The sequence below is a fragment of the Agrilus planipennis genome, unplaced genomic scaffold (assembly GCF_000699045.2).
Source record: "Agrilus planipennis isolate EAB-ADULT unplaced genomic scaffold, Apla_2.0 scaffold285, whole genome shotgun sequence".
In the NCBI taxonomy this organism is placed as follows: domain Eukaryota; kingdom Metazoa; phylum Arthropoda; class Insecta; order Coleoptera; family Buprestidae; genus Agrilus; species Agrilus planipennis.
The window spans coordinates 273801-293329 of NW_020441050.1; the positions used below are offsets into that span (position 1 = coordinate 273801).

The 19529-nt window shown below is 36.5% G+C and overlaps 1 protein-coding gene across 1 annotated transcript in view; it reads right to left on the reverse strand.

The window, feature by feature from the left end:
• LOC108743047 (protein scabrous) overlaps positions 1–19529 on the reverse strand; it is a 100205-nt gene that overhangs the window by 53318 nt on the left and 27358 nt on the right. Inside the window, exon 2 of the mRNA XM_018478453.1 lies at positions 13557–13920. Coding sequence (XP_018333955.1) covers positions 13557–13920 — 364 coding nt within the window. The remainder of the gene's footprint in view (positions 1–13556; positions 13921–19529) is intronic.

Below are 19529 nucleotides of genomic sequence, written 5' to 3' on the forward strand. Positions count from 1 at the left end.
AGATATCCAACAACTAAACAAACATGGGTGACATTTCATATATCTCTTTGTAGTACTTCAGCGAGCGATAGTCGTTACGTTAGAGGAAAATCGAATATAAGCGCTCATGAAAAGAGGACAACAATGTTGAAAAATTGAGTCAATGTCGTTAGAATAGTTAGTAGCGCGGAATTACAGCGCATGCGCGTATACTTGATACGTCAGCAATGTGTGTCGGAGAGGGAATGATTAGTACGTTTCATTGAATGTTGGTAGTTATTTATCGGTTAGTAAGAGGGACAGATAGAGAAGTGAGATACATGCTACTTTCAAAATATTGCCAAATGTTTGCTTGAAGTCCAATCATTCATATCCGTCAATGAACAGTTGCAAGAAATATATATCTAGATAGTTTTTAGTCATTTTAAAAGATAATTAGCACAAACGTTTTGAAAGACAAGTTATTTTTATCACTGTTACATCGTTCGGTTGAAGGTTTCTTTCCAATGAGCAAAAATCTGCGGCCAACTTGGTAGGTTTAGCACGTTGAAAATACTTAAATTCGCGTTATATACCTGGCACGGATAGTATATCACTGTCACGCGAAAGAAAAGACTTACATCGTTTTAATCGACATTTCAAGAGGAGCAAAAAAAAACGTACTGTAGCAGGCAACGTAGCGAATCGGGAATAAGGTAGCGGCTGTCAGAGAAAGTTGGGTAGCAAGCAAGCGTGGCATTTTAAAGTCGCTAAAATGTTATCCCGCATGGATGAAACAGATCTAGAGGAATAATCCTTCTCCATATTGATAGTGAGTGATACATGGCGGCGAAAGCAGACAACCCGAAAGCGAACAATGAGCCATGTTTATCGATTTGTAAACAGCGCTTGGAAATTTATTTTAATGTGGAAATTTGTATGTGTTAGAGGTAGTTGAGAATCTCATGGGCCTTTGCTTCTCATTTGCGCACTTACAGCGAGTTTCTTCAGAGATTCTTCCATCTCCGAAGCCAGATGTACAACCGAATCAGAAAAGCATCAGTACCTTCCGGCCGCGAAAGCCTTTATGAATTTGTCATTCCCCATTATTGTTTGCGGTTTATCTAGATCTCACTCTTGTTTGTATAGCGAGACACATGATTAGCAGCCGAGTCAATGTTTTCATAATGTACAATACAAATCTCTCGCATAGAAAGTTTCATGAGATTTTGAACTAGTTATACATATCAAAAAGTAGATTATGTACCAAATATACCAAAACTGTTTGCCGACTTGAAAACATTGACTTCGAAAAGTCTAGTACCTCACGTTTTTGATGTAGTAGTTATTGCCATCTATGGATATTTACTAAAACTATATTAAGATTTATAGAAAGATTTTACCAAATCAGTCGTTCGTCTTGTACTTCAAATATTTTGGTATGCTAAGCGTAAGCCGATTGAGTTAATGGAATTGTAGATTATTTTTTATCACTGAATAATCTCGTCGAACTACAGATTTATGCAAATTACTGCCAATAATCGGTGAAATAACTTCTTCGGTACTTTTTCTATTCGGAACTTTGCAGCCGCGTCCCCGTCACGATTTTAATTTGGTTTCGTAGCATAGTCGTATAGGGCTTTCGAAATGTAATTACGCGTCTATTCGAAATTGGAATGCCAGCTAACAAATTAGTTTTGCAGCTTATCATCTTAATTACTTGTCAAAATAAGCTTAATGCTATTGTTGTAGTGTTAGGCGCCTATTAGGCCACATGGCGTAGAAGATTCATCTAGCGTAAGCATAATAGGAAGGTTTAATAAGGAGATGTAATCGTCGCTACGAAAGGACAAGCATTCCCTATTCATTAATTAACACCACGAGATTCTTGATCGTCGGGTCAGATTTGTGAAGCCCAATATTTTACGCAGTGCTGGTTTTTGCTACTTTAACAAACTTTAAAAGAAAACTAAAGGTTTTTCCGAGGTTTTGCCATTTTCCTGATGCTTCACCATGCGAGTGTCACTCAGTGATCTTACACAAAACTTTTCTGTACTCTCAATTATTTAGACGATGGACTTTTTAGATGTTTTTGAGTTTTCCGTTTGCCTGCAGGAACTTTTTTGCTTGTTCAATCGTCCCGCACTCTTTCAATAAATGTAGAATACCACACAAATAAAAATTTTAAATTTTTGCATTGTAATTTTTGTATTTTTTATCGTCGCTTTAATGTGCTTCTTTAAGGTCGTTCATAAAACTGCAAAGGACCGCTAAATTCGGAATATGCGTCCACCTAAAATACATCAAAGGATAAAGGCATTCTTGATAAGTTGAGTCGTTTGTCAGGCTCGTACGCTCATATCTTTTTCGTTCCACAACTCGGCATTTCACAAGAAATTTTCAAGGAACTGGATATTAAGGCTTCCTGATCAAATATTTATTAAATTCCCAGTTTTCTGTTGCAAGGGGTGCTTTATAGAATCGTACATCTTTTCTATTTTATTAGTTAACAACAAATATATGCGTATATACTGCAGAACAATCTGCTTTATTGCAAATTCGGTGATAGACGCTTGAAATGTTCGGATAGTAGAATGGGTTTCGTATGTATCTAAGCAGGTGGATAGCCCATTAGTAGTGTTGCCCAAATTCAGTCTTGGTCTTGCAGTCTTGGTCTTGTTCTTGCGTTTTTGCAAGACCAAGACCAAGAACAAGACCGCGTATTTTTAGCAAGACCAAGACCAAGACTGGCTAAGTCTCGTCTTGTTCTTGCGTTTGGGCAACACTACCCATTAGGGACATCGGAAGATACAATGGCTAAAAATATGTCCTATTTAAATTACGTCATCGACGTTTTGCATTAATTGTTTTTCGTGACTATTTTCCACAAGTGTCCATTAATTTTTTAACAAGATCCTTTTTAATAAAAGATATCGACTTGCTGATCTGAATCCACACTGCAGCTAACGACAAGTTGTTAACTATTAAAGACCCATAATTAGTGACACATGTCCACAGTTTCGACAGAATGCTGATCGAGATGTTGCTGTACGGTGCTTTTTAATACTTGTGTATCTTGTGTAATTTATTTTTCAGAAGAAATGACGCCCTTACGTTTTAGATGCTTAAAATAGGCGCCTCTACATCACATTTAACAAATCCTTATAACTTTAACCTCTTGAAAAGTTCTGACGCTTCACCCTCAGATACTACATCACTCAGTGTCATCAGCAACGTTGTATCTAAGTTCTGAAGAAATGCTGCTTTATCTATATACTCTGTAAAATACGTGTTGATACTTTACAAGGGTTCGTAAAGAAACCATTTAGTTTATTCTTCATCATGCTTTACTTTTACTTTGCCTTTGGGTGTTTCATTCTACTGTTGGGCGGCTAGTCCCTTCGGACTACGCCTGAATGTAAGGCGGAAGGCCCTCCTTAGTCTCCTTTCAGGAATCGTGGGAATGGATGGGTGGTGGTTCGGGTGAGAAAGATGAAACAGATGAAATGAAGACAGAAGAGAATGAACGCTTATCTGTTTGCTATTACTGCCCCAGCATTTGCCTAAATGATCCAAGGAAACCACAGAAAACCTTGAACCTAGGCAAACGGATCCGGGATCAAACCGGGGTCCTTTCGAATGCTAATAGGGTATAACATATATTACTTCTCTTGAAATTCATAGCGTCCTCTGTGTTGGGGCAGGGATTACCGCGGGGGATGTCATCAAGAAGTGCGATAGGGAAAGTCAGGGAGTGGAATGTTGAAATAATGAAGCCAACAGGGAAGTTAGAAAACTTGAAAGTTTAGATCGATAGGTAAGAATTATATATAATGGGCATTAGTGAAGTCCATTGACCAGAAGCTGGAGACTCCTAGAATGGATGCTTTAGAATAAATATGGGTAGCAGGCGAATTATGAGGATACCGTGGATAGAGAAGGTTAGAAATGAGGAGATATTAGAAAGAGTAGGGAACAGAGACCGTTACTGAGGTCAATAAGAAATAGGCGAGATAGTTTGGTAGGACACCTTCTCAGACATGAAGGACTAGTTGAAGACATATTGGAAGCAGAAGCAGGAGTCAGGAAGGGCAGGGGTAGACCCAGATCAGTTTACTGTTCACAAATAGTTACGGATGTGAGATGTTCCAGTTTTGGGGAAATACGAAAATTAGTTCAGGATAAAAAAAGTGGAGGTACGTGTCCAAACATTCTTAGGAGTGACGACTTTATTATGATAATCGCAAGAAGTAAACGAAAAATTTAAAAGCTCACTATTATTAAATGTGACAAAACTTTACTACATAGAACACTTCCGGTGTCACATAAACTTCTGAAAATTCCATGACCCTCACGATCTGCCGTTCGAGTTTATCGTCAAATATGAAAATGCTCTTGAGAAACTTCATGTCTTCGCCTCTTTGGAAGAAACACCATACGGAGTGCATTATCTCGTTACCATCGTAACTACGTAAAGCTCAGCTTAAGCACATAGGAAATTTTCGTCGCGAAACAAGCTTCAGCAATGGGAATAAAGTACGACAGCCGTCTACCACACAATCCACGTTACACCTACCCACATCCAACACATAATTTCGTTACCTTCACTTCATATTTCATACTTTGTAGGACAAGTATTGTGTATGTCACTTCAAGGAAGAATTCGAGAGCTTTCAAAAACAAATTTTACAATGGAATGTCCTACAGAAAGGGCACACTAAAAGCTAAAGATTATGCGATTCTAGGATGGAGACATTTAATTCACTCAATGTAAAATCTGGAGCTTTGGGAAATGACTGCTGTGTGTGAATCGTTTAATTTTATTAAAGCTTTAAGCATTTCTCACACTTACTATTAATCCACCTGGTTATATAATATAATTAATAGTCAGGGGTGTAGTTTGAGATATTCCCTTACTCGAAGTTTAAATAATTTTACAGTTTAACTAAAGTAAATTTATTCAATATATTTAAAACACATAATTATATAGATTAATTTCGACGATACGATAACGTAATAGGCGTATTTCGTCGTTGTTGCTTGTGTCACCTCTCGTAGCTTAGTGGTGAACGCTTTGACGTGTAAAGCCGAAGGTCCCGGGTTCAATTCCCGGCGAGGGTGTGACAGCAACAACAATTTTTCCTTACCAATACTAATTTGAGGTAATCTGTGAGGATTGAATACTGGGTGTGTTCCGAAATATAACCCAACATACTGGCCAGTGCTGATGACGTCATAAATCGACGCCATATTGTACTGGTGTGCCACCATATTGTACTGGTGAGACAAATGTGATGTAGTAGTATATCAAACGGGCGTGTGTGCATCAGACTTCGATGAATTTTTTATTGTAAGAAACTTCAGTAACTTTTAGAGCAAAATTATTGTAAACGAGCACAAACACTATTGTCAATATGGCGTCAATTTGACATCAATGCACTGGCCAGTATATTTCGGAACGAATCAGCAGTATGGCGTCGATTCATTACGTCATCAGCACTGGTCAGTATGATGGGTTATATTTCTGAACACACCCACTATGTACTTCACATATTAATCTTTAAAAGATTATTGGGACTTCCTGTTACGTATTGTAGTAATTGACACAAGTAGCGATAAGAGTCAGCATGATGCATCTTTTCTTCATTTCGTAAAGACACCTCGTATGTATATGTGTGCGTCACGGATAACAATTGCAAGTTGCTGGACAACCTTTCGCGAGGGGAAAGCTCAATAAAAATCTGTCTGCAGGTCACGTCGAGTCTTTCGCTAATGAGAACGGGTAAAAAGGCTCGCAAGTCTCTCCTTGGTAATTGCAGCGAGAAGAATCCGTAGCAGGTTACCACTGACTAGTGAAATAACACGAGCATAACGAACAATGATTGATAAAGGTATTCATTTGTTTCACCAGGATTTGCTGACGCACTCTCTCGCATTTCAAACATCAACAAGAAGAAATTCCGTTTAGCGTAAAGAAGGAATAGAGGTTAAAAAATACTAGAAAAATTGTATACATAAAATTTTTGCAAAGTTGCTGTAAAGCCAAGTAGAAAATATCAGAGTTGACGACAGGCGCAAACCTGAACCAGTAGTCGATACAGGACCAGTGTTCAAGTACATTAAGGTTTCGCCATATTTGGTGCAGTACTGGGCAGCCAACTGTTTTTTTTTGTCAATATTGGACCAATGTTTGGTCAATATTCAAATACCAAAGTTCGGTACATTAATATTTCGCCAAATGATTTCTTTTTGTTTTGTAGGTTTATCTACCGCTTTCTCCTTCCTCAGTTATCTGACTTCCTAAATATCGAACATTTGTGACTTCTTCTTTTCATGCCTACCACACTCTTGTGATAAAAAAATCGGTTGTCTGTAAAGTCGGTTTACTGACGATAGTTGAACGTGACAACGTCATAAGAAAATACTGATGGAATGGTTTCATTTTTCAAAAGAAAATTTTAATTTTATTTGTTTGATAGATATTTTGTATGGATATAGAGGAGGTAAATGGAAATGTATTATTGTATAGCAGCTGTCCACGTGGACGCATCCTTCACTCAAGTAGGAGAGAGACAGATGTCGAACGCTGCCGAACGCGGAGGCCGATTGTGCCTCTTTGTCGCTCGTTCCACGCTCTCGCTTGCACTTCAAGTCTTAAATGGAACGCCTCAGAGCGAGGTAACGCCGCATGAGTCATGTTTTTTCGTGCGTGCAGCCGGCTCCATCGAATTATAAGACGTTGTCACGTTAAAAACATGTAGTGTTCTCCGAATAGGTAATCAAAATAAAATTTGAACTCGGCTTCTCGAAATAAAATAAACGTTCTCCTTTTGAAACGCGGCCGTTGGCGTAGCAAATTAAACAATTTCCACTTGCTGCCTACGTACCTACAAGTACATTTAGCCGAACTACGATAATAATTCTACGTTGGCAAAATATCCCAGCTACAAACGATCCCAGCGGGTCATGCATGTTAAACAGAAATATTACACTAGGCAAATAAATTGTTAAAATCATCATTAAACGCACGGGTACAAAAGGAAAATTAAATGAAACTCAGCCCGAATTATGAATGCGTTTACACAGAGAAATGCACAGCATTTGTATATTTTACAAAAACAGAAAAACAGCCAACAGGTGTTTAGTAAACGGGTATTGTTTATCTACGGGTATGCGTGTCCAACCATTCCTAGGACTGACGACCTTATGACGATGATGATAGTGAATATTCTGGGGGCTTTCCTGGATCAGTTTGACTGTTGTCCATGTTTCATATGTCAGCATACTTACTGGCTATCTTCAGCACCTTTTTGATAACCTATATATGTCCCTTTTAGAAAATACTACAAATGGCGCGGTAAACGCCATCTGTAGCACGATGCTACATTTTAGGATTACGGATGCAGCAGGTAAAAGTTGGTCTGTGTTCTGTCGGAGCTGTCTGCGATGCGCTGATGAGATCCAAAAAAATCGAAATAGCGATCCGCGTCTGGCAGTTTCGACAGAATACAGACAACTTCGAATTGTTTTATTATATATGCCGCCTACATCGGAATAGCCTTGAAGATGTAATTAGAGTTCTTCGAAATTGTTTCGGTATGGATTACCTATTTATAGTTGTTGTATCTTCGATCATCGATAAGATTTTGAAAATGGACTGTTACCAATTTGTTAAAGTACCTGACCAATGGAACCTCCTTTTTTAAAAATTTAAATCTTATTGACAGCCCATCATCGTTACCTTATTATATGAAAAGAGCAGTACAGCATTGCCCTTTTATTACGAATTATTTATTAAACCAATCGATAAAAGCACTTAACACATCACATTTCAGAAATTTACAGCAATATGGAAACCAATTGGTTTAATTTTTTGTATAGTTCTCAGTAGTCAAACAACTACGCATTCAGACCAATGTTTTTAAATGTTAAATGTTATTCAGTTTTACCAGAAACGTAAAACATAATGATAGGTGATCGTCGAAACACATGAGGTGCTTCAATCTTAAACGAGACATTTAATGTACGGCTTCAACTGCTTAAGAATAAATTAAGCATGTAATTTGTCTCACCATTTTATTATACAGTGGGTTAAGCAAAACGTTTGGATACGTCGATCTTAGTTAAAATTCGACGCAGAATTCAGAAATGTAATAAAAAATAAGTGCTTCCATTTGAAAAAATAAAGTCGGTCGTAGTTGCTTATTTTTAGGCCACCATGTATACATGAATTGACCATGAATAAACCCGCATCAACGTGTCCGAGCGTTTCTCCAAGAAAAATAAAAAAAAACAAACCCCTGAATTTAAATGAATTTGTTCCAACTTATGCGTCCTCACGGTATAAGTAGCGAGATGGGTTAGTAGGACACCTTTTCAGGCATGAGGGGCTAGTTAAAGAGATATTAGATGCAGGAGTTAGTAGGAGAGTGAGTAGATCTAGATTAGATTAGTGTTCACAAATAGTTAAGGATGTGGGATGCTCTAGTTTTAAGCTAAATGCGAAGATTAGCTCAAGCTAGGAAAGAGTGGATATGCGTGCCCAACCAGTCATGGGACTGACGACCTTATGATGGTGAATTGGACTTAATGATGCAAAAATATAAATAACAAATTTTTTAAAATAAGTCGATAATTATTACCTACTAAACTTGGTAAATGGCTAGCCGTTTTGGCAAACTACTAAAAACTACCATATTGGTAACGGATTTGATAAATTCTAGAAAGGAGATTGTTTATAATGTAAATTAACATGGCTTAATGCGAAAAACATTTTCAAAAGAAGTTTGGCACTAAGTTAAAGATCGTAAGATAAAAGATACGAAAAGTTTTACGTCAAAAAGTTCGAAAAAGTTCCAACACGTATTCTGCTTGGTAATCTGGCATCTTCAATGAATATTGAGTTATTAATTTTCTTTTTAAAAGGCAAGCACTCATTTCCATTTTAGATAGCCGGAGAAAATGTAAAGCCTTAAAACAACTTCCGAGAAGAGAATAAAACTGCTAAACATAAAACATATGAAAAACACAATTCAATTTTCGATGACAAAAAGGTATTTTGTAGCGTTTGTAAATACGCCCTTCTCGCTATAAAAGACAAGCTATAACAAGATTCCCATGCTTTCTTCTCCTTCGCAGTTTGGTTCTAGATGAAATTGGATTTTCCGTCGTTTGAAACAGACCAACACTAATACACATTTATGTAGATATATCAATAAAAAGTCAAAGATTCTCCATCATCAAACTTCCTTCTATCCTACCTTACCGAGCTTATAAATGTATATTCTGTAAGTAGCCGAATTAATCGATTATCTAAATAATTATTGTTATGGTAACTCTCCATGACTTATTTCTCGACAAAGTAACATCATGAATAATACTGGTATCAAAAGAAAATCAGTAGTTGAGCTAGCGGGGTGTAAAACCACTTTATAAACATAACCTCAAATTTTTGAAAGAACCAAATAATTAATGTCGGCTTTTTTGAGAATCATAAAGTGATTAGCGAATAGAAAGGTCAGAAATGAAAAGGTATTATTAGAAAGATTGGCAAAACAGAAGGTGTTATGATGGATGTGAATAAGAAATAGACGATTTAGTTTTAAAGGATACCTTCTCATACATGAAAACGTAATAAAAGCAAAAACAGGAGTTAAAAGGGGCAGAAGTAGACAGAGAATAGATTCTAATTTCCATAAAATGCGAAGATTGGCTCATGATAGGAAAAATAGACGTGCGTGTCCAAACAGCTTTCGGGCTTCAGCTTTGCCGCAACAGAAACCTTGAGGACGATAAAAAAAAATTCTGAGATTACTCTCCATAAATAGAACATAAACCCTTCTTCTACAAGACACATAATAAATAGACCTATATAAATACCTTCTTTTGAAGAACAAGGACATGCACGGCTTTGATACTTTGAGTAGAATTAATTTATAAGTTGTAAGACTTGACAATAGGTTTCTCTTGAAAATAAATCTATAATCGAAATAGAATCGATGACTTTAAATTTTTTTCGGACTTCAAACCATTTATCGGGCTTGAAATCATTTACTTATACAACTCAAGTTGTTTTTAAGGAAATAGAGAACTAATGTCTATATACATGGAGTAAAAGCACTAATTTTATTAGATTGTGAAGAAAATAGGTTAGACCATTTTGTCTTTTCATTGATATAAATTCAAATAAACAACAAATGTGTTCCTTTCTTTTGTATGCAAACGTGATAATATCGTGTTCCATTGAAATGACTAAGATACACAATAAACTAATTGTCAGCATTACTTTTAGATACCTAGTAAACACTGTAATGTTTATTGAGAACAATTGAAAACGATCTTATTTTAGTTTTCTTCTTTATGATTTCTCAATATTCATCAAATGAAATAACAAAATTTCCTGTATTCCAACACAAAGTGTTGAATATCTAGATCAATTTTAATGAGCATGATTATACTTTTGCGTGCCCATTTTTATATTTCTAAAAAAATGTTTTAATACAAATGAATACTGAAGAACATCTTTTTAAAAGTTACGAAAAACAAGCAATAGAGAGACTTTAGCAATTAACACGTATTTCTATAAATTTAAACTCTATTACTCTCTATTATAACTAATTAATTTTTGGAAAGTCGTATTTCCAAGAAGCAAGCACAAAAGAAATATACGTATATAGACATATTTCATTAAAACTTTGCTTTCGTATCGACGGTGGAGCTTCTCTCGAATAAATTCGCTCAAATAATTAAAGCACCTAGTCGAAAAGCTTAATTTGTCAAAAGTAAATAAGTCAAAATGAGACCACGTTGAAATGGAAAATGAAGCTACAGGAAAGAGCATTTAACTTTTCATTCCATTTCTCGATATATGTATATATAAGTATATACATGTACTTATATACCTACACATCACCGACAGAGACGCGTTTGTACCTGATGAGTCAACAATTTTCTAAGTACTCACTTTTCAGTTTATTCGGTGTTCGTTATTACAAAGTTGGCTTTCTAACTGATTAAAATGAGATAATTGCGTCTATCAATGTTTTAATTAAAGAAAATGTTGCCAAGGGATACTAGCGAAAACTGTTCAACATGGACCCGTCGCAGAATATAGAAAACACCTCTAGAGAAGAAAATAACATAATTTCTTTAAATAGTAGTAATATTTTCTGCATGCAAACGAAATTGAAGTAATAACTGCCTTATTCTAACTTCTGAGATCATCATAAAATTTTGAACACGCATTGCCATTGGTATACAAAAGGGCGTAGAGTACCTTTTATCCAGGAAAGAACACACTTCCCAAGGGACGGAAGAATTAGTTTTTTTATAGGCGAATGGTGATACCGCGGATAGAGAAGATTAGAAAGGAAAAGGTATTAGAAAGAATAGGAGAACGGAGAACTGTATGGAAGTCAATAAGAAATAGGCTAGATAAGTTAGTAGGACATCTTCTCAGGCACGATCTAGTCAGAGACATATTAAAGGCAGAAATGGAAGCTAGGAGGGGTAGAGATAGACCTAGATTAGATCACTGTTCGCAAATAGTTAAGGATGTGGGTTGTTCTAGTTTTAGAGAAATGCGAAGATTAACTTAGGATAGTAAAGAGTGGAGATGCGTGTCCAAGCAGTCATAGGACTGACGACCTTATGATGATGATGATGATGATACTCGTCGATGATTTTTGACACGTCTTTACTACACCAACGCGAGCAAAGCCGCTTGTAAAAGCTAACAACAAAACCAATCAGAATTTGTTAATTATCTATTATACAGTTGTTGTAAATTCAACTGTTATTTGCAAAGGTAGTGGTAGTCAATGATTGGATTGCTAGACAACATCACATTTTCTTCACTAACATTTCCTTTTGTTTCTTCTTTTTTTTTTTAATATTTGCATTTATATTTCCTGCAATGTGTACTTTATATTTCTCTATTATTATGGGTTTGTAGGTAATGCATTTCAAAGAAGGTCTTAACTTTTCGTAGCGACTTCCGTCGAGAAACAGTTCGATTTAAACTTCAACTGCTCCATAAAACTCAGTTCTATACGATCGCGCCAATGCAACGCGAAGAAAATATTTAAATTCGTAATCATTGTAAACTGCGGTTTAGACTTTTGTGCAACAAAAAATAAAATAAAAATAGAAAGGGGAAAACAAGAACGAAATGGACAGATAGGACGCGTTCTCTACTTTATTGTGTTTGTGGCTATCATCGATCGGCGGTAATCAGAGGGAGTTGCAGAAAGAATAAATTAAAAACTTCTGTCTTCGTGGTATTACGTGATGCCCATAAATTACCCAACACACTACATCACTACCCAGTGGTTTCCACGTAGAGTAATAAAAACATAATGTCAGGACTTTTCCACACACAGCGCTGAGTAATTACAATCAATTCATTTACATTTTCCTTTAAACATAGAGCTCCTGAAAGCGAAAATTTATTATCAACTTTGTCGGCTACAAAGAACTAGAAAATAGAAGAACTACCCAGTACCTACTGCTTGGAAATATGCGCAACAGTCCGTAGAAGATGATATAATAGATTTTACTTATAGCGAACTCGGTTGTAACGTCCTTCCGGTTACAAAAACGTTAATGTCTGTACTTCGAATTTAGAGCATGCTTAAGTCCATAACAAATTTATTCGGCTGTAACATCGACTTCAGCAATAGCAACTGATTTTCCTACACGTTTAAGAAAAAATATTCTTGTTTATTTGATATAGGTAACTATGGTTTAATTCTATGGTAAACATAGTCATCAGGAGACCCAAAAATTAATAAACAATATTGTAGTCATACAATTTTTATAAAAGTAGGTATGACCTTTTAATTATTATTGTTTGATAATTAAATTTTTGTTATGGTAGATTACATTTAGATATACGGGTCGTTAAAAGTCCTATAAAGTGGTAGCTGGTAGCAAATAGCTATTACATCAATGGACCTTTCGTGTTTCAGAATCCACGTGCCATAAACCATAATGATGTAACGTTTTAATACAAATCTATAATAAGCCAAATTTCCCTGGAGATGAAAAATGGAAGGTTGAGTTTTTGCCCTGAAAATCCCGCATGGTATGTTCAGTTATAATCAAAATGGCTCTAGCAGCAATAGTAGTAGTAAAGAACTTAGGTGTCGACAATGATTTTTCGCATACTGATGCACGGTACCGAAGGCATTAGGTTAATTATTCACATCTGATGAACGTAAGGCGCGCCAAACAATTATACTCGTAATTTTATCTGTAACAATGAAAGGTTTTGCCTTCACTTCGTTGTCATCTATCAGTTTCCACTAAAGCGATTTTGATGGAATAAAATTGAGCTCGAGTATTTTCAATGTAATTGTCAAATAATCAAGGTAGTTATACTTATGTGTTCCTAAACTTATAGACGTAATACAGATACTTATATGATTTCGTCTAAGAATAGTTTTAGTATAAATGACTTTCTGTTTACCTTAAAATGTTAAGAGTGATACTGTATCCCCACGAGATGGCACTAAACTTAACTACATTATTCATGAATAAAAATCTGTTAAAGATCTAAAGTATTCAATATTCAATTATTTTAATAGAATGTGTCTTACCTGGCTTTTGGTCTTTTCGCATACTGTAGCAATAATCTTGTGCTGATCCCTTAGGTTTCCCACTTCTTCCCTCAACTGGAGTATTTCAGCTTCGTATTTGGCATTCTTATTCCTGGCCGTCTCCAACTCCTTGTTCAAGTTTGCCACGTCAGTTTGTAAAAGTCCCAGCTCACTGTCGACCTTCTCGTGCGTTTGAAGGATTAAGGAGGAGTTGAGGACGGCTTGAAATTCGGCCATTTCCATTTTAAGCTCGGCTACGTTATTCGACAGCCACTTCAACGTCAAGTGGTCGTTATTATCGCGAGAAGGCGCCACTGATTCCGACTTGATTGCGTTTCCGCTACGTAGACTCTCGATTTCTTGCCTGAAAAGACAATAATAGCTTAGTGAGTAGACGTGTACGAGCACGTTTTATTGTTGCGTCTGGCGCTTCTTGGGCTTTACGGAAACAAAGGAGGACGAGCGGTTTATTGTCGGGGAACAAAGGTCGCTCGTCAGTAGGATAATGATCCTTTGAGGAATCCCCGTTCACGACCTCTTTATAATTACCGTACAGCCAAGGGAATAATCATAGAAATGCACCCGGTTGTGCCGAACATTTAAGGATTACTAAGACTCTTAACCACGCCAAGGTTTTGGATAGAACGGGAAGGGTAGTTGAAAGTGCCATTACCACATTCGACTAAATCAAACCCCAATAGGAGGTTGTGATTTACGTGCTTTTAGAAACAACAGGGGTAGAACTGTTTACCAGGAATAAGTACTCTTCCATCTCAAAGGCAAGAAGACATCAATATACACTGCGTCTAATCAGTATTCCGGAATATCTCAAGGGTAACATCTGGAGACACTGTAGACACTCGTCATTCTACCACGACGTAGGGGATGTAAGAAGTGTGTTCAAAAAGTACCCCAGTTAACGAACTGGTAATGATTGGGAGCAGTTACCGCGCTATCTTATTAATTTTCCACGAAACACACACACCTACTCGTGACCTTCGCAAACGGCTGATACGTAAACAAGTCAATTGTACGTAATAGTTAGTAATAAGCTGCACTCGTTAGCGCTCGATATTATTACCACAAAATACAAAAATAAGTTGAATGGTGGTCACACACCAGAACTTTTTTCAGAAACACCTTGTATAATTCCATATATCCGATACTTAATTGTGGCATCAGTGGGACACTAATTTCATGAGTTATTTTTAGCTAATGAAAATTCATTTTATGTATGTATGTATCTATACTTAAATCGTTGTAATGAGTAGTAATATATGGCAGTGTTTTTCATTTTCAAGATTTTAGTTTGTTTACGGATGTTGAACACAGGTAATAAAGAAAAAACAACTCAAAATGTAATGCGATACTACATAGATGTGAATTTTAAAAAATTGCAACTATCCTGTAGTCATTCCACGAAACGAGTATTTAATTAAGTCTCGGGTGGTTTGCAATCCAGAGACAACTAGGTATCGCATACAGCAAGATATGCATCAAGTTAATTAAAAAGGTTTTCATGAGCCCATGTTATCGAAAAATAAACAACTTGGGTTGCCATTGCTTCTTTTTTAATATCAAACGTTTTACTCAAAATTTTCGTTGTTTTCAACGCAGCATTCTATAAATATACACCATACGTATGTAGATACAACCAAAAGAATTACTAAAATGTTTTATCTCCTTAGAAAAAATGTTGAATAAATCGTGAAATAAAAAAGCAAAAGAAATGGACGCAATAAACAAGCAAATATGAGAAACATTAGCCGAACTTGAATATCCTATAATATTCAATAACAAAGTTCACCAACACAGGGAGCTTTTACATTTTGTTTTGTAACTGTATTAGAACTTAGGTGGGACTTTTGCAGGAATATTGCAAATAAATCGTACTTACGGTCTTGATCATTTGCATTTCGTCATGGTTTTGATCGTACAAACCTTGCTAAGCATTGGGCCTCAATATATTACTCTTGCTAAATGTGATACCACCGTTCCTATTAATTTAACGATTTAGCTTAAATATTTTATTATTTCTCAAGTTTCGTTACAGCGCACTTTTAACGTCCTGCCTTAATATTCCACCACTGTTTAGTTAGTATGATTGTGGATTTGCCTTATTCGTTAATTACAAATTAATTTAGTAGATACTGTTTCGTATCGATCGCACCCACCCTCAAATTTATTATTATATTTTACGCCCGAACTGAATCCGAAGCTGATTGCTCTCCTTCGTGCAGGTAACGAGGTTTCAGATTAATTTAGTTCGCTAGGATTTTAATATCCCGCCGGCCATACTATGAGATGGGATCTCGACAGCAATCAGGTAAAGGCCCGCCTGGAGGATACCAATTATTGGATAGGCGCCTCTGATCGTTTTAATATTTCTCGTTAAATCCTTTTCGATTAACTTTTACCCATCCCATATGCATCACCAATTTTAATAGCTACCTACTAGTTGCCTCTTAATAATTCCGGGTGTTTTGTTAAATATTTATCATATTCTCTACATAAGACATGAGATTTTGATACATATTGCATACAGTGAAAGTCGTTTGCTTGCAGGAGGAGATAGGGAAGCATAAACTTAGAAAATTAAGTAAATGCTTGCAGGTACGAATATCCACCGTTTTCGTATTTGAGAGTAGCGGCAAGAGCTAGTGCGGTCCTGACTGAGAAATAAGACAACGCAACGTCACATTCAATCACTTGGTATTTAGCAGGTCAGTGACTCTAGGTCAGTGTATCACTGTAGAGCAGTTATTGTTATTAGTATGAGCGATCGGAAATTGCCGATATAAGGTGCCATTTAGGATGAAAGAGGGAATATTTTAATTTCTTGATTTCATAAAATACAACCTCCAATGTAGTTGGTTTCTCTCATATGCATCTTCGAATTGGGTAGAAGATTAGAATGTAAGTCCAGATTGTATAGAATGTCTCTTTTTATGGGACAAATACTGTTTTAGCAACGTAAATGCAACTTTTGGAATTTTTAAATTCCGAAGCAAAGATAGATATTCAAATCGAGAGTTCTGTACTGGTCCAATAATCTGCACAAAGTTCACAACGGTATGTACTGCGTATAATGAACCAGTTTATTGACCGATAATTTCTCTAATCAAGGGCGACCGCCACCGCTAATCAAATCTGGCGTTCCGAACTTTTGCAAAATATCACATCCGGAAAGCAGAACCTGCGTTTAGAGTAGATTTTGGCTTTAGATAAGTTTCATCCTTTGGTCGTTGAGTTATTACAATGGAAGCTTCAAGAGGAACTGCAAATTCTATTAATTACAATAATATTTTCATATTACTAATTACAATTACTAACAATTACAGTTCGTTATTTGCCTAAAGCTGCAAGCCATCATTATGGTATCATCATCATCATCATCATCATCATCATAAGGTCGTCAATCGTCAAGACTGGTTGAACATGCACCTTCACTCTTTCTTATCCTGAGCTAATCTTTGCATTTCCCTAAAACTAGAACATCCCACATCCTTAACTATTTGTAAACAGTAAACTAATCTAGACCTACTTCTACTCCTCTTAACTCCTATCTCTCCCTCTAATTTATCTCTGACTAGACCTTCATGTCTGAGAAGGTGTCTAACCAAACTATCTCGTCTTTTCCTTATTGACATCCATACAGTCCTCAGGTTTCCTATTCATTATAATTCCTCTTATTTCTAACCTTCTCTATCTAAGGATCCTCATCATTCGCCTGTAACACCACATTTTGAACGCTCCTGACCTTTTCTTTTCCGCAGCGTCCACCGTCCATGTTCCTGTGACTTCTTTTTATTGAAGGCAACTCGACCCTGCGCTATCCTCTGCTTCCTATCCCTACTAATCTTTCCGTCCTAACTTATCTGACCTCCTGAATACCTTAAATCAGTCACATTTTCTAATTTTTCGTCTCCAATCTTTATATTCGCTCTTTCCCTACTTATTATTCCCTTGCATACCATTATTTTTGTTTTACTTTTATTTATTTTCATTACAATACCGTTTTGTTAACACCTATTCCATTTTACTTAAAGCTATCTCTAACTCCTCGCTAGATGCTAATACTGCTATCATCTGCAAATCTAAGCATACTAATCTTTCGCCCCTGTATATATACCCCTACAGTTCTACAGTAACTTCTTTATTCGCGAAAAGATCTAAAGCAAGTATTCATTGTATCTGTACCTTCAGCACCTCCAGATGAACAAAAACAGCTCTTGAATTATTATTGGGACAAGGCTTGTCTATCGCATCAACGACTAATATTTTGTCCAGTTGAATAGACACTAATAGATACCATTATATCTTTTTATCTAATACGTCTGGCAGCCTATTCAACTGAATGTTATTTCTTAACAAGTCGTATTTGGTACAATTGGAAGAATAACAATTTTTTCTTCGATAAACATTTTCGGTTACAAAGCTGTTGATAAATCTCAGTAAGTGTACAAACGGTTTTCAGTGTATTGCAATTTCACGCATTTTATGGCTGTTTTATTACCGGCAACTGGTGTCATTTTAGTTATAGTTAGTAGACGATCGTATCGAGGTAAAGGAAACATAATAATAGAGTTATTCTTCGAAGCGTGATAAATAAATATCAAAGGTGTCTGCGGTTCAGCGTGACGATGGCGCATTGCACACCTTTGCGCGATTATCGTCGTTTATCAAATTTCCGCAACTTTTCTTCTTCTTCTTCTTCTTCATCCAACAACTCCATTATCGTTAATAACCGTCAACGTGTTCCTTTAACGCCACATAACCGACGCCATTGTTGCCGCAAACATGCTGCATACACACCTACCGAGATTATTACGTTCACATCGCTAACCTCGAATGAATGTGTGGCTAAAAAATAAATTGAATCTTTAAAATATCACCTCTCTTTCTCTTCCGCGGTACGTCAGTGTAATGACTCCAGTTACGCCATAACCTACAAAATGCGACACCCTAAAAGTTTCTATAATATTTTGACATTGATATTCAGACATTACGTGTTGTTGCCCAAACCCGGTCTAGTCCCATTTTTAACATTAGTCGGTCACTATCAGTATAGGCCGCGAACATTAACCATTTCCAACTATGTTTATCTTACCTATATAGGGCATGACAGAAAGGATGAGAAAATGGGAAAATACATCGCAGAAAGAGACTTAGACATGAACACGGACATATGGAAGATAATGAGAGGCAGAAAAGGCGGTGGACGAACGAAAAAGATAATATTTATATGGGAAGGAAATGAAATTGAAGAAGTAAAAATGTACAATTACATAGGTTACTTCATACAAAGGAACAATGGAAAGACCAAAAAGAAAACTTAAAAAATATGCAACTGCAGTCTTAGGGAAAGTATGGAGCATATCTGAATGAAATTTCAAGGACAGTTGGGAAAAAAAAGAGGAGGAAACACTACAACATGTCATATAAAAATGTGAGCACACGGGAAAAGAGCAAATAAACCAAAAAAAAAGAAGATAGAAGAAAAATGAACACACACACACACACACACACATCTAAAATTTAGGGGTTTATGGAGATGAAAAATCAATTTAGTTGGGAGTCATTTCTGGGTATATTCAATTTCTGTGCAAAGCAACAAACTTGTCATCATCATCATAAGGTCGTCAGTCCTAAGGCTGATTGGACAAGCACCTCCTTCTGAGCTAATCTTCGCATTTCCGTAAAACCCTACATCCTTAACTATTTGAGAACAGTAATTTTATCTAGGTCTACCTCTACTCTTCTTAACTCCGATCTCTGACTATACCTCCATGCTTGGGAAGGTGTCCTACCAACCTATCTCGCCTATTTGTGACGTGACAACGTCTTATAATTCGATGGAGCCGACTGCACGCACGAAAAAACATGACTCATGCGGCGTTACCTCGCTCTGAGGCGTTCCATTTAAGGCTTGAAGTGCAAGCGAGAGCGCGGAACGAGCGACAAAGAGGCACA